Source organism: Ursus americanus, chromosome 28, assembly GCF_024610735.1.
Source record: "Ursus americanus isolate L20-20 chromosome 28, mUrsAme1.1.p, whole genome shotgun sequence".
Taxonomy (NCBI): Eukaryota; Metazoa; Chordata; class Mammalia; order Carnivora; family Ursidae; genus Ursus; species Ursus americanus.
Window position 1 is genome coordinate 17,784,074 of NC_142154.1, and position 14,807 is coordinate 17,798,880.

General features: G+C 40.8%; 1 protein-coding gene across 1 annotated transcript in view; it reads right to left on the reverse strand.

Annotated features, from left to right (window-relative positions):
* The window catches only part of CERS3 (ceramide synthase 3), a 73,262-nt gene that overhangs the window by 49,791 nt on the left and 8,664 nt on the right, over positions 1 to 14,807 (reverse strand). Inside the window, exons 2-4 of the mRNA XM_045795436.2 lie at positions 11,904 to 12,021; positions 7,674 to 7,792; positions 956 to 1,013 (exon numbers count right to left, since the gene is read on the reverse strand). Of these exons, the coding sequence (XP_045651392.1) occupies positions 956 to 1,013; positions 7,674 to 7,792; positions 11,904 to 12,021 (295 nt within the window). The remainder of the gene's footprint in view (positions 1 to 955; positions 1,014 to 7,673; positions 7,793 to 11,903; positions 12,022 to 14,807) is intronic.

The window sequence follows — 14,807 nt, forward strand, 5'->3', positions numbered from 1 at the left end:
AGAAAAAAATAAGTTTGTCAGAGTCAAAGGCTGATTTCAGCAGAAAACATAAACTCTTCCTGATGTCATTGATGGGGCCACGCATGCACAGTGAGACTGTCGCCCCTGCTGTGCCTCTCTCTCTCTGTAGGCATTTGTATATGTCCCCACACAACGTGCCTGGGACGCTCACGACTCCTCATGAATCTGGGACCACACAGTGCTGTCTCCCATAGGAAATTAATCAAACAGGGGCTCCTGGGTGGCCCAGTCAGTTAAGCGTCATGATCCTGTGGTCCTGGGATCGAGTCCCACATTGGGCTTCCTGCTCAACAGGGAGCCTGCTTCTCCCTCTCCCTCTGCCCCTGCTCCTTTTCTCTCTCTCAATCTCTTTCTCTCAAATAAATAAAATCTTTAAAAACATTGTTTTAAAAAAAGGAAGTTATTCTACTTACCGTGTAGTTTATACATCACTTAATGGGGTAATCATTCAGTTACTATTTAAATAGACAATGCAAAGGTAATATGGTAAAGAAAGATTTCTGATGAGTGAGTACCGAGTCTTGATGGAACAGGTGGTATGTCATAGGAGACTGGATGGGATTCTGCAGGTAGAGATAGAAGTGGGAAGGGCAAGACATTTCTGGCACAGGGGATAAAATGTGCTAAAATCCAAAAGTGAAATATGCCAGGTATGTTCAGTGGATTGTCCGTATTCCAGGGTAGTTGGCACATGGGTCGTGTGAGTGGAAATAGGGAGAGATTAGGTTTTAAACTTATGTTTGCAAATTCAATACTTAACAAAGGCTTTGAAAGACAGACTGAGGAGTTGTGACCGCTCTCGGCATCCGTGTGACTTTAAAAGCATGAAAGCTGGTCAACTTACTGAGAACCTTATTTCATGAGGAATTCACAGGCAAGGATTTTTAAAATTAAAGACAAATTCTCATCAAAGAATATCAAAGAGACAACTTACATCATAAAGAAATACAATTCCAGCAACAGTAATCATTAAGTAAAATGCAAATCGCCAGCTGCCAAAAGAAAGAAAAATCTGGTAAAGGTGATTGACATCTGAGGAGAAATACATTTGGTATGATGGTGTCTGGGAAGAATGCACGGGCAAATCTAATTTGATATCCTGACTCTGCTGCTTGTTCGATGGCTCTAACTGTAGGGGGGTCACTTAACCTCAGGAAGTCCTCTTGTCTTCATCTATAAAATGGGAATGACAAAACTTACCTCGAAATGTAAAAAGAATTGAAACTAATTTGTGAAAAGTATTGATTATAGTGCACGGCACGAGGCAAGCAATAACAAGGGGGGGCTTCTCTAACTACTGTTTGTATTATGCCTGATGCACGACAGACAATGGTTTGACGTTAGTGTTAATCGAATCATTTGTTTTATCCCCACTTAAGTCTCAGTGAAAAGGTTTCCATGTGGCCAGACTTCAGTCTTGTCTCTGAAAAGCATATTTTGAAAAAAAAATCTTTTTCTGATGTCTGGAGAAAGACCTATAGATTAAGAGACTTAAAAGACATACTGATCAGCTGTACTGCATGGGTTTTATTAAGATCCTGATTCAAACAAACAAACTATAAAGAAAATTATGAGTTAATCAAAGAAATCTGAACATTGACTATTTAGTATTGTTTAACTTTTTTAAAGATTTTATTTATTTATTTTAGAGAGACGGAGGGCGTGAGCAGGGGGAGAGACAGAGGGGGAGAGAGGGACAAGCAGACACCCTGCTGAGTGCACAGCCCAACACCAGGCTCGATCTCACGACCCTGAAACCGTGACCTGAGCCGAAATCAAGAATCAGCCCACTTAACCGACGAAGCCACCCAGGCACCCGTTATTAAAGTTTCTTTTAAGTGTGATACTGGTATTGCAATTTTGCTTAAAATAGAGTCCTTATCTCTTAGAGATCCATACTAAAATATTTACAATGAAATCATACAATGTCTGATATTTGTGTCAAAAGTGATCTTCAAGAATACTCGGATGAAGGTGGTCAAAAGGAACATACCCTCGGTTACAGAATAAAGAAGTACTGGGGATGTGACGTACAGCGTGATGACTATAGCTGACATTGCCACATGGCATATTTAAAAGATGCTACGTGAGTAGATCCTCAAGTTCTCCTCACAAGGAGAAAAAAAACTTTTTTTTTTTGTTACCCATATGAGATGTTGGATGCTGACAGAACTTACTGTGGCAATCATCCCACAATATATGTAAGTCAAACCGTCACGCCGTACACCTTAAACTTACTGATGTATGTCGACTGTATCGCAATAAAACTGACAGAAAACAATTCATCCACAAAAACAGTCTGTTGGGGGTGGAGGGCGGACACAGATGACACAGGATTGCCATCAGTTGGTAATAATTAAAGTCGGTGATGGATACATAGCACACAGAGTTCAGCATACCAGTCTTTCTACTTTTGTATATGTTTATAACTTTGTCAAGTAAAGTTTCAAAAAAAGGTGCTGCTATTTTATTTCACGATTGCTGAAGCAACAATAATATTAAAAATAATATTTGTTGGGACACCTGGGTGGCTCAGCTGGTTAAGCGTCTGCCTTCAGCTCAGGTCATGATCCCAGGGTCCTGGGATCGAGTCCCGCATGGGGCTCCTTGCTCAGCAGGGAGTCTGCTTCTCCCTCTCCCTCTGCTCCTCCCCTCTGCTCGTGCTCTCTCTCAAATAAATAAATAAAATCTTAAAATAATAATAATATAATGTTTGTTTCTTATAATTCCTTAGAGCGCTTTCTTCAATATGCCTGAAAGCTAAGTAGGAAAGAAGACGGCAGACATAAACCTGTTTTGCAGACAAATAACCAGGCTTATTAGAGGCAAGCCCAGCTCCCCAGCTCCCACAGCTAAGCAGTAACACAGCTGAGGCTGAAGTAAAGGTTTCTAGACTCCGAAGCCAGTGGTGCTTCCTAAACGTTGTTATTGCCTATAGGCTGGACGATAGTCTTTCTTCCTGGTTTGTTTTGATAGAGAAAAAAGTAGGGTTCCCTTCTTTAGAAATTTGAACGATAAAAATACCCAAAGAGCATTTTATAAAATGAGCCGCTTGAGACCTGTCCATACTTGTATTTACGTCTGGACTGGCGAAGGCCCACACTTGGATGCAGACAGCATTTCCTTGGCTCCCTGGATTACCATGGCCAAGCGGAAACAGAAAAAGTAGGGTCAGACCTGCCGGCCACAAAGGAAACCGTAAGTCTAGGCGGCACATCTTGAATTATTTGTCTCTCCAGTATTTGCTGACCTCTTGACTCTGTGCCAGGCGCTGTGCTAAGCCCGTGTGTGTCATCCCATGTTCCTCTTCACAGCAAGTTTATGGACTAGGAACTGTAATTAGCCCCTCTTTATGGATAAAAGGTAGATAAGGTGGCTACACAGAGGGACACAGAGGTTGGGAGAGGCCACAGAACTCCCCCGAGGCTGTGCAGTGGCCATCAGATGCAAGTGCCAGACCGAAGTGTCGCATTTTCCCGGACTGACCTGTTAGGTTTCATTACACTATCCCAGGGGTTCTCAAAGTGTGTGCCAGGGATTCCTGGACTCAAAATATTTTCATAATATGACTACCGTGTTATTGCCATTTTCGCTCATCCCATCACAAATGAACAGTGATTTCCAGAGGCTCCGTGACAGGAGAGAGATGCCATCGTTGCTCTGAGAGCTGACACAATATGCACTTGTGTTTTACAAATGTCTTGGCCTTCATTTCTAGTATCAGTAGCCATTAAAACACACAAGCAAATGCTCTTTGGGGTCCTTCATAGTTTTTCAGAGGACGAAAGGGTTCTAAAACCAAAAAGTTTGAGAACTGCTGCACTTCACTAATTATGAGATGAATGACGAAGTACTTGTTGATGCTGTTTTATTTGTTTCAGATGAAAAAGGGAGTAAGACTTCCCCTTTTTTCCCAGGAAAGGCCGAGAGAAAGATAACTGTGAGGGGAAAATATTTCTTGGAAAAAAGAAAAATCCAGAAATTGATTGGTCAGGCCCAGATGGCAAGTGTAATCAAGGGGCAATGGAGAAAGAAGCTGACAAGGCCAGCAATGGGGCTAAGGAGGGGGCAGGGCACAATGGAGCAGGCAGGGACCTGCCCCGGGGTCAGCTAAGGCAAGGTGGCAGCCCAGCCAGCCAGAGGAGAGCTCTCCCTCCAGGGCTGGGGGAGCTCCTTGCCTATCTACATCGGCTACTTGGAAATTACCTGGGAGTTTTATAATAAACTTCTTGCTGCTAGATGGAAATGCTTATTTTAAAAAGAAAAGTGGTCAGTTAATATGAAGTTTACATTAAAAATAAAGGATGCACTGTGGATTAAAATCCTGAATTCTGCGAGCAGGGTGTAGGAGTCACCTATTGCATGGAGCACTGGGTGTTATACGCAAATAATGAATCATGGAACACTACATCAAAAACTAAGGATGTACTGTGTGGTGACTAGCATAACATAATAAAAAATTATTATAAAAAAAAGTAACCAAGTATAATAGCCAAGTTATGGAAGCAACTTAGTCCCCATCGACAGATGTATGGATAAAGAAGATGTGATACACACACACACACACACACACACACAATGGAATACTGGTTGGCTATAAATCAGACAGAGAAAGACAAACACCATATGATTTCATTTACATGTAGGTTCTAAGAAAGAAAGTAAATGAACAAATAAAACAAAATAGAAACAGACTCACAGATACAGAGAACAATCTGGTGGTTGCCAGAGGGGAGAGGGTAGGGGAATGGGCGAAACAAGGGAAGGAGATTCAAAGGTGCAAACTACCAGTTATTAAGTATATAAAACTTGGGGATGCAATGTACCGCACAGGGGATATAGTTAATAATATTGTAACAACTTTATATGGGGGCAGGTGGTTGCTAGATTTATTGTTGTGATCATTTCGGAATGTATATAAATGTCAAATTACCATGTCGTACAGCTGAAACTAGGCTAATATTATATGTCAACTATACGTCAATTAAAAAAAGGAAGTAATCAAGGAAACAATACAGTAAACTCAAGGTATTCCTCCTGATATAGAAGAGTTTCTGCCTGTTGGCGAGTAATTTGTTAAAGCTTGGTGTTAGGAAATAAGTTTTCTGAGATTTCCCAAATGCCCGGGGCTAGGTATCTCTTACTATGATTCCCACAGCACATCACATCGCTGGAAAAATAAAGGGCAGTCCCTATACAATTAAATAGCTTGGCATTTTGCTTTAGTCCATTTATTTAGTCTATAATAACGGTGTTCTGACTTTGAGGAAATTTGTGATATCTCTAAAGAAGAAGGTAAAGCTTACATTTTATTTGTTGGCCCACTCCTATATCCTGAATACATTGTACAATTTCCTGCTTTGTGTCTTCGCCTAACTTGAAACATGCCACCCTCAAATCCTGATTTCTTTTCTCATGGAAATCCCAACCCATTCCTCAAGGTCCATGTTCCCACTATCTCCCCGAGGTCTGACCTCCTCTAAAAAGCTTTTCTCTACTGCCACCATCACCTCTGAATGCCCACAAGGCATCGAAACATGACCGTGGACGACAGGTGTGCAGGCTCATGTGCCATTGGGTAGAATAACTGGATGGATGTTGTAGTTTCATAAGTGACAGTCTTGTCGCTCTTCGCTGCTAAAGGCTAGTGACCAGGCCTTCCGCTTTTACTTCCCTCTTAAAATCTAGAACTTGACCCAAGGTAGGACAGTGCCATGTACAGAGAAGACAGTTGACATAACTCCATTGCCTGACTGATGTATAGTTGACAACTTGAAATTCCCTTCCCTAGCCTGAATTCCGAAGCTGACTTTCAGTAGACTCACCGACAGCCAGATGCCCAAATGTTAGGCCTTGTTGACCCAAACGGTTAATTGATGTAGGGCGTTTCTGCTTGCTAAGGGGTAAGCATTACGTGTTAAGGGGGCAGTACCACGGAGTAGAAAGAGTACCAGAAAAGAAGTCGGAAAACATGCATGCAACAGCCCTGCCAACAGCTAGGTGACCTCAAGCAAGCTCCTTTAAGAAGCCAGATCTGTAGTTTCTCATTTCTTTCTTTTCCTTTCTGTTTTATTGAGATTTAATTGTCATACAGCACTATGTAGGTTGAATAGTTTTTCATTTCTTACAACAGGGCTAGCTCTATCTTCCTTGACTATCTTCACAGCATTGGCAGGAGGATCATACATTATTTATAAACTGTAAGGCACTATCGTGTATAAGAAATTATCAGAGATTTTCATGGGAGAGTGATCCAGCTCAAAAGTAGAGAATTAGTCCCTGCCTGGGGACTTGAAGATAAGAATCATTTGCTAGAAAAAACAAACGAATGATAGTAGGAGAGCAGGAAAATGTAATATGAGACCAGTGCTACTTTATAGTGTGTTGTGGTGATGGTTTAAAGAGATTCACTCATGCCAAGCTGACATGAGGGGTGACAATATTAACCAGTCTCTTAAGAGCTAAAAATCAGAGAGAAGCTATTTGGAAAACAAACCAGGCCATTCACGAAGAGCTTCCAAGGGAAGCCTGTGATGAGAAGTGATCGCTTGTTTCGAGACACTTGAAGACGTGGGTCTGTGCCTCTAACATCACCAGCATCACAGTGGGATCAGTACTCAGGAGCCTACAGGTAAACTGAGGGAAGCCATTAAAACTTAGCCTCAGACTCCATTATTTGGGAGTCTGACATCAGCTCTCTATTCACTTCGCCATCAACAAAAACTTATGATGTATTATATGTTGGCTAACTGAACATAATGAAAAACAATTTTTTAAATAAAAAAAAAAACTGGTGAAAGGCACCAGGCAATGTGAGGACCATTAAAAAGGGACAGAAAGAAGGGATGCTATTGGTGTATAGAACGTGGCATCAAACACAACCCAATGAGTGGGCATTTGTCTGGATGTAAGAAGAAGAAAAAATAAGAGTGATGACCTAGTCCACCTTTTTCATCCAAGTGTAAGTTTCCACCACCAAGCGAGTGACCCAAAGTACAAGAAATTCTACAGGAGGGAAAACCCCCCACAGAACTCAAATGAAACCAAAAATAAGTGCAATGCAGCCTCACTGCCCCCAGAGCATATTCAAAGTAGCCTGCTCTGGCAGAAATCCTACTTGGTACCCCAGCAGGTGCTGACCTTTCTTTTCCCGCCAACCGCTAAAACCAACTGGGAAATTCAGAGGAACTGGCTGTCCTGTCCACAGGCAAGGGGTGGGGGGTTAGAGGGGTAGGGGATGAGTCAACTGGGACAGAAGAACAGACACCTTCCCGTTCTCTGCTCTTATAATGTAATATAATAATTGGAATGTAATTGGAAACAGGTGATAAAGTCTTATGACGTAGGGCCAACCTCTACCTTAAAAAAAATAAACACCAGTTAAGACGTTTGTATTTTTTTTCTGGACTTCAAGGTAAGTACATCATAGCTCCTATTCATCTCAGAGAGTTCATAGCTTGCCCCATTTCATCAAGAAGGAAACCGAAGCAGAGAAGGTAGATGGGCGACTAGACTACAACACCCAATTGGTAAGTGACAGGGCTGGGTCCAAACCCTTCTTCTGCTCCAACTGTAGTGTTCTTTCTGAGATGACCATTGTGCTCCATATTATAAAACTGCAGCCTTGCAAAAGCTTTGACTGTCCTTCTTACCAAGCTTCCTGGAATTTCTTCATCCTGCAAGGCCTCTCTTGATTCCGCCGACTCCTAAACCATCTTTCCACCTGGCGCTCTGTCAAGTTACACTTCTTTGCCAGTCCATAAATATCAGTCTGAAAAGAGATAACATGAATGAACAGGTGATAAAGAGCAGTCAGATGGGCAGGCAGTCAAGAGAGGGTGCGACTGGGTTACCAGAGCTTGTGCACCGGAGAGGAGAGACATTCTGTGTTAGGTCTGGAGGCAGTGAATTACCTCTTTTGCTTATGGGATCACACACACACACACACACACACACACACACACACACACAGACACGCACACACACAGACACACCCCAAAGCACAAAATCCCAGCACTCTGAGTTATTAAGAAATATCAATACTCCATAATTTGGCAGCAACCCATACGTTCAAGCTGCAGATGTGAGCTCCCTCATTCAGTGAAGTTTTATCTAGGCTTCCTAAGTACCAGGTAGAGTAGTATGGTTTAAGTTGATCAGATCCAACCTCCTCATTGCTCCTACGAGGAAACTGGAACACCAAGAGTTTTAGTAAGTTGTCCAAGACCTAAAATTAATAGTAAGGTGAGGATAAGATCTTAGGCTAGTGCACTTTCTGTTCTTTCACACGATCTTTGTGATGGCTCCAAAAGATAAGATGGGAAAAACTGAAACAGGTGTTGGCGATCACTTTCACATTTAATCAGATGTACAGCCCATTTCAAACTAATCCAAAATAATTTCAATCATAAAAATAAATAAAGATCATAGAATGATGATCGATTCTCTTCTGAGAAGCAGAACTTATCTTTAAATTTGGAAATAATATGGATGGGATTAGCGCGAAGGTCATACACTTGAAGTCGTTCTAGGGCCAGACTGAAAAGACACAGGATTGGGGAGATTAGGTCTGTTTCATGGTGGGATTTTAAGTTGTATTCTTTCACACAGTCAGGTTTTATATGCTAAACCTACAGTGTTTTCAACTGACACAAAAAACTCAGCTCTGTAAGTTTTTGAATTACCTGCTCTCCTTCATCTTTCATTTTCCAACACAAGTACACGGAGTATCTCCATTTCCTCTTTACTAGAAAAATGAGACGGCATCAAACAGACCCTCAGCTTCAGTGTTGAGGAGATAAGCGGGAGCTGCCGTCGCAGCAAAGAGGAGAGCACCTGCTTTGTTCCAAGAGTGCAGCTGTGAGCCCGCTCTGGCTGACGGCTCCCAGAGCGAACGCACAGCCAGAATTTTGATGGGACATCACTAGCGCCTTCGAAATGTTGACTGATGCCTCAAAGTAGATTTAAACCAATCGAGGACCAACACGGCAAGGGCAGAACAAAGTCCCCCTGGTGGCTGGACACCCCACGGCCTGGGCCCAGTCATACAGTTTCTGCTATGTTGTTGTGTAGAGTTCACCTAATTGTTCATGCGCACAGGGTTAACAGTAGATAAAATTCATAAAGCAGCTCTCACACTGAAGACTGGCAAAGGCCTAACTGCAGCTTCCATGTACTTACTAAATTGCTACCTATTATTTAATCTGCAAGAAGGAAAGAAAACAAAACAAAAACAGGATATGGCCCATATATACAGCCCATATGGTAGTCTGTTTCCCTGTAAACTAACTGCCCTAACACCTATTCTTTTATAGGCCAAAGGTTCGCCTGCTGTTGTTTTGGTTTGGTTTGGTTTGGTTTGGTTTGGTTTTTGTGCTCTTGAGGGGACTGAGTTGGTAACCATTTATTGTCGCCTTTTTCTTGCAAGCATCGTGCTAGTCACGGGGGGATCTAAATGAATAATAATGTGGACATGGGCCAGGAAGAAACTAAAGAACTCTACTGAAATACCATGAGTGCTAAGATAGGGGAACATCAGGACACCATGGGACCTAACTCTGTAGGCACTTCCTGAAAGTTACACACAAGCTGGACCTGAAAAGTGCCTCAGAGAAGGGGAGGGTAGAGAAGGGAAGCGTCCCGGCAGAGGGACCAGCCTGTGAGGTGGTCTGGAGATGAGAGCAGGGGTGTGCAGGGAACACCTGGGGAACAGAAAAAGCCTGGCAGGTTACAGTCATATGAAGAGGAGGGGAGGAAAGATGTGGCTAGGCTCACATCAAGGGGGGGCTTTGTCTGGGATTTATCCTGGGGGTGACAGGGCGTTGGCACCGATAAAGTCCCCCTCCAGATGCGTGTACAGAATGAAGGAGCAGGAGCATGTCGGCAGTTGGCCACCGTGTTCGCTTTGCCCTTGCGTCCAAGGTCTTTTCTCACAGCTCTGGAGGTCTGCATTCACTAACCTACACAGCTCTTCATACTCCCTCATGGGAAGCAATTCAATTTTATTAGCCCATCATTTCTATAGATGTCTGCTTAATAAATGCCTCTAGAAATAGCCCTCGAACATGATTTGAAGCAATTTATTTTCTCTTTTGGAGCACAGATGAATCTGGTTCAACGTCAGTCTTGACAATACTGGCTTCATTCACTACAATATTATTGGGATAGAAATCCTCTTGCAAGCAAAAGTCTCTGGAAGTAATTTCTTATTGATATATAAAACAATCATTTATTGAACACCAACAATGCACAGAAAATTGTGCCAGAAGTTACACTGGTATTTCTTTAACCACGTGGCTCTTTTCTCTCCAGAGCAGGGAAACTTGATAAAGACCAAATTTCCTAATTTTAAATTTCCTAAAAAGCTGACCTGAAGTTTTTGCTATAGCAAATGTATCAAGTAATTGAGACCACAGCACTGTTCTTCATGTTTTATACAAGGTATTACCCACGTGCGTTATTCTCAAATGAAAAGAAAAATAAGGACTCTCCGAAAGAGCCCGAAGTTTTCCTAAACACGGCTAACTAGTTTCCCTTTTGAAAAATGTGAGGGACGCCTGGGTGGCTCAGATGGTTAAGCATCTACCTTTGGTTCCGTTTAGGATCCCAGGGTCCTGGGATTGAGCCCCGCATCAGGCTCCCTGTCAAGGAGCCCCGCTACTCCCTCTCCCTCTGTTGTTCCCCCTGCTTGTGCTCTCATGCTCTCTCTGTCAGATAAATAAATAAAATATATATTAAAAAAAAGAAAAAATGTGAAATGATTCTTGGGCGTTTATTATCACCAGTGGGAACAGCAGTACTGAAATGAACAAGAGCAGTCCTTTAGAGCACGTGGGAATAAAGAACATGTGGAAATGGCTTGTCAGACTGTCTTCATTTTAGGAAAAAAAAAAAACCAACAACCAAAGAAGTCCAGTACAGAAGCTGAGGGCAGAAGAAGTTATAGGCAGTGCCAGCTAGCTGTGAACAACTCTGGAAGCAACGCCTCATGCTCTGTGGTCAGACCTCCACATGAGCCCACCAGACCCAGCATGGAAACAGTCATCACAGACGCAACTGAATTGAGCAAATAAAGGTCGGCACCCTTAAAAATCTCACTACCCTCAGCTGTGCCAGGGCATGCTGTTGACTTTGGAGATGACCGGTGATCGCTGTCTGTATTCATCACAGAGGTTGTGCCACTTTGGGAAGAGTTTTTATTTCATCTCTCATTTTAACTATGGTGAAAATGAAACTAGACCGACCTAGGTGCTATCTTTTTCACAACTATCAGGTTAAAACCTTTTTTTGTGTTATGTAAACATGTGGGGCACTACACCATTTCATGAAGTGCATCTCGTATTGTGGAGAGAACTCTGACTTCCCTGGGGAGTGGGCAGGGGCACATCGCATTTCTAAATGCGGGGGGGACTTGGATAAAATAAAGTGCCCTACTCACAACAGCCACCCCAGTGAACACTTTCCTAATGGGTCTAATGTATATCAATGGTGCCACAATCATTACAAGTGTCAGATATGGGCTAGTCCGCCTTAACAGTCACTGGTCTCTTGTGATTAGGATACTTTGTATATATCTTACTCTCCAAAATTTAATTTTGATCCTTATACCCAAATTATGGCATTGATTATTAGTGTTGAACACTATAGTTGAACACAATAATCAACCATGAATATTGGTTGTTTTATAATATTTGTGTCATTTTATACTATGCTTGGAAAGCTGTATAATCTGTCATCAGAGGGAAAAAGAATCCCAATGAGTCAAATCATCTGATGGCCAACTGGAACAAGTATCTTGCACAGATGAGGTAAGCCACAGGTGACTGAAACAGTAAGAAAGGAGACTTTTTTTTTAAATCCTAAAACAAAGAACTTGTACTTACTCGAGATGGTTGCCTTGTGGAATGTTTGAAAAAATTCTCTAAGACGGTATTTGGTGTAATCTTCTTTCGAACTTCCTCCTTAATGCCAAATGATTTTGCTAGAGGCGTAGCAATAAACCTACAAAATATGAAAGAAAGTCCAAAATCTGAGCATGAATCCACAATGGCAGCAGAAAACACAAGCCATAACTTTAGATTCCAAACGAAGGATCAGTCATTGGGTCATGTTGTCCTTGGGTTACCTACAGCCAACCTCTGCCTTGCAAAGAAGGTCAAGGAGAGCAAATTTTGAGACCCTTCATACAAGCAATAACTTAAAAAAAATACTTGCCCTGTTAAAAATCTACTAATGTAAATCCAAATATATCTATATATGAGCTCCCTGAATTGGGATAAGCTATTCCCCTTAGAGTTTCATTTTAAGGCTCCAAGGGATTAAAATGAATAATAATTTAGGTATTGAAAGTTTTACTTACTATGCTCCTATTTGAAGTTCTAACTAATGAGAACTTTACTCTTGGGTAAATATCGAGGAGTGGGATTGGTGGGTGGTATGACAAGTGTATATTTAACTTTATAAGAAACTGGCAAACTGTGTTCCGGTGGTGGCACCACTTTGCATTCCTGCCAGTAATGGGCCAGAGTTCCGGTTACTCCATATCCCTGCCAACACTTGGTATTAACAGTCCCTTTAATCTCAGCAATTTTACTGGGTGTGTACTGGTTTTCATTGATTTTCTACCCTAATCTTTATTATCTCCTAACTTCTGCTTGCTAGAAGTTTAGTTTGCTCTTTTTTTTTTCTGGTTTCTTAAGGTAGAAGTTTATTGATTTAGGATCTTTCTTCTTTTTTAATATAGGCATTTGCAGCTATAAATTTCCTTCCGAGCACTATGCTCCTGCATCTCATAAGTTTTGCTGTTGTGTTTTCTTTGTCATTCATCCCAAAGTATTTTCTAATTTACTGTGATTCCTCCTCTAACCCATTGGTTATTTAAAAGTATGCTGTTCAATTGCCACATATTTGCTCATTTCCCAATTTCTGTCTGTTACTGACTTCTAATTTCATTTCATTGTGATTGGAAAACACACTTGGTATGATTTCCATTTCTTTATGCTCACTGAGAGTTGTCTTATGGCCTAATGTATGGTCTACCCTGGAGAATGTTCCTTGTGCATATAAGAAGATCGTGTCTTCTGTTGTCATTGGGTGCCATGTTCTACAGATGACTGTTAGGTTTACTTGGTTTAGAGTGCAGATTGAGTCTTCTATTTCCTTATTAATCCCTCCCCCATGTATCCATTATTAAAAGTGAGATATTCAGATCTACAACTATTTGTTGAGTTGTCTATTTCTCCCTTCAATTCTGTCAGTTTTTGCTTCATGCATTTTGGAGCTTTATTGTTAGGTACATATATGTTTATAATTATTATATCATCTTGATAGATTTACCCTTTTATATTATAAAATGTTCTCACCTCCAGTAACAGTTTAAAAGTCTATGAAAGTCTAAATTGCCTGATATTAGCATATAGCCACTCTGGCTCTCTTTTGGTTACTGTTTGCATGGTATATCTTTTCCCATACTTCTACTGTCAACTTATTTATGTCCTTGAACCTCAAGTGTGTTTCTTATAGAAAGCATATAGTAAAAAAAAGAAAGAAAGAAAGAAAGAAAGAAAGAAAGAAAGAAAGAAAGAAAGAAAGAAAGAATATAGTTGGATCACGTACTTTTTAAAAGTATTTACATTAATGCAAAATACATTTAATTACTGATAAAACAGGATTTATGTCTGCTATTTTATTTGTTTTCTATATAACTTATGTCTTTGTTACTTCTCTATTCTTCAGTAAGTTATATTCTTTTGTGTTAAATAGATAGTGTCTAGTGTAGCTTTTTAATTTTCTCTCTTCCTTAAATATTCTTCTTTTACTTTTTTTTTTTAAAGATTTGTTTATTTATTTTAGAGAGACAGAGAGAGTGCAAGGAGGGGGAGGGGCAGAGGGAGAGGGAGAAAGTGAGAGAATCTCAAGCAGACTCCTTGCTAGGCATGGAGCCTGACTAAGGGCTTGATCTCATGAGATCATGATCTGAGCGAAAATCAAGAGTTGGATGCTCAACTGACCGAGGTACCCAGGTGCCCCAAAATATTATTCGTTTAAAATAATTTTCTTAGTGGTTAACCTAGGGATTACAATGAACATCTTCATTCATAACATTCTAGTTCAGATTAATACCAAAATAATTTCAGCAATATACTAAAATTTCATTACCTCCCCTTTCTGTGCTATTAATCATACGGATAATATATTTATAAATTGTGCTTTCATTGACACAGATTTATGATTACTGTTTGATGTAGTTGTCTTTTAAATCAGATAGAAGAAAAGTGTGTTACAAACAAAAACTGTGTATATACTCTCTTTTAATTTCTTATGTAGGTGATTTTACTGGTGGTGCTTTATATTTCTTCATATGGATTCTAGTTACTGTCTCGTGTCCTCTAATTTCAATCTGAAGGATTTCCTTTAGTATTATTGTAGGATGGCCCTGGAAGCAACGAATTCTTTCAGCTTTTGTTTATCAGGAAGTGTCTTAACTTCTCTTTCATTTTGAAAGATAGTTCTGCTCAGTTGGCAAGGTTTTTTTTCTTTCAGCACTATTTATATGTCCTCCCACTGCCTTTGGCCTCTGTGGTTGCTGGTAAGAAATCAACTCTTAATCTTATTGAAGGTCTCTTATATGTGACAGATGGTCCTCTCTAGCTTTCAAGATTTGTCGTCTTTGTCTTTGGACACTTTGTTTGCGATGCATCTAGGTGTGGGTCTCTAAATTTACCTTACTTGGAATCTGTTTAGCTTCTTGGATGTGTAGATTAATGTTTGTCATCAAATTTGAGTAT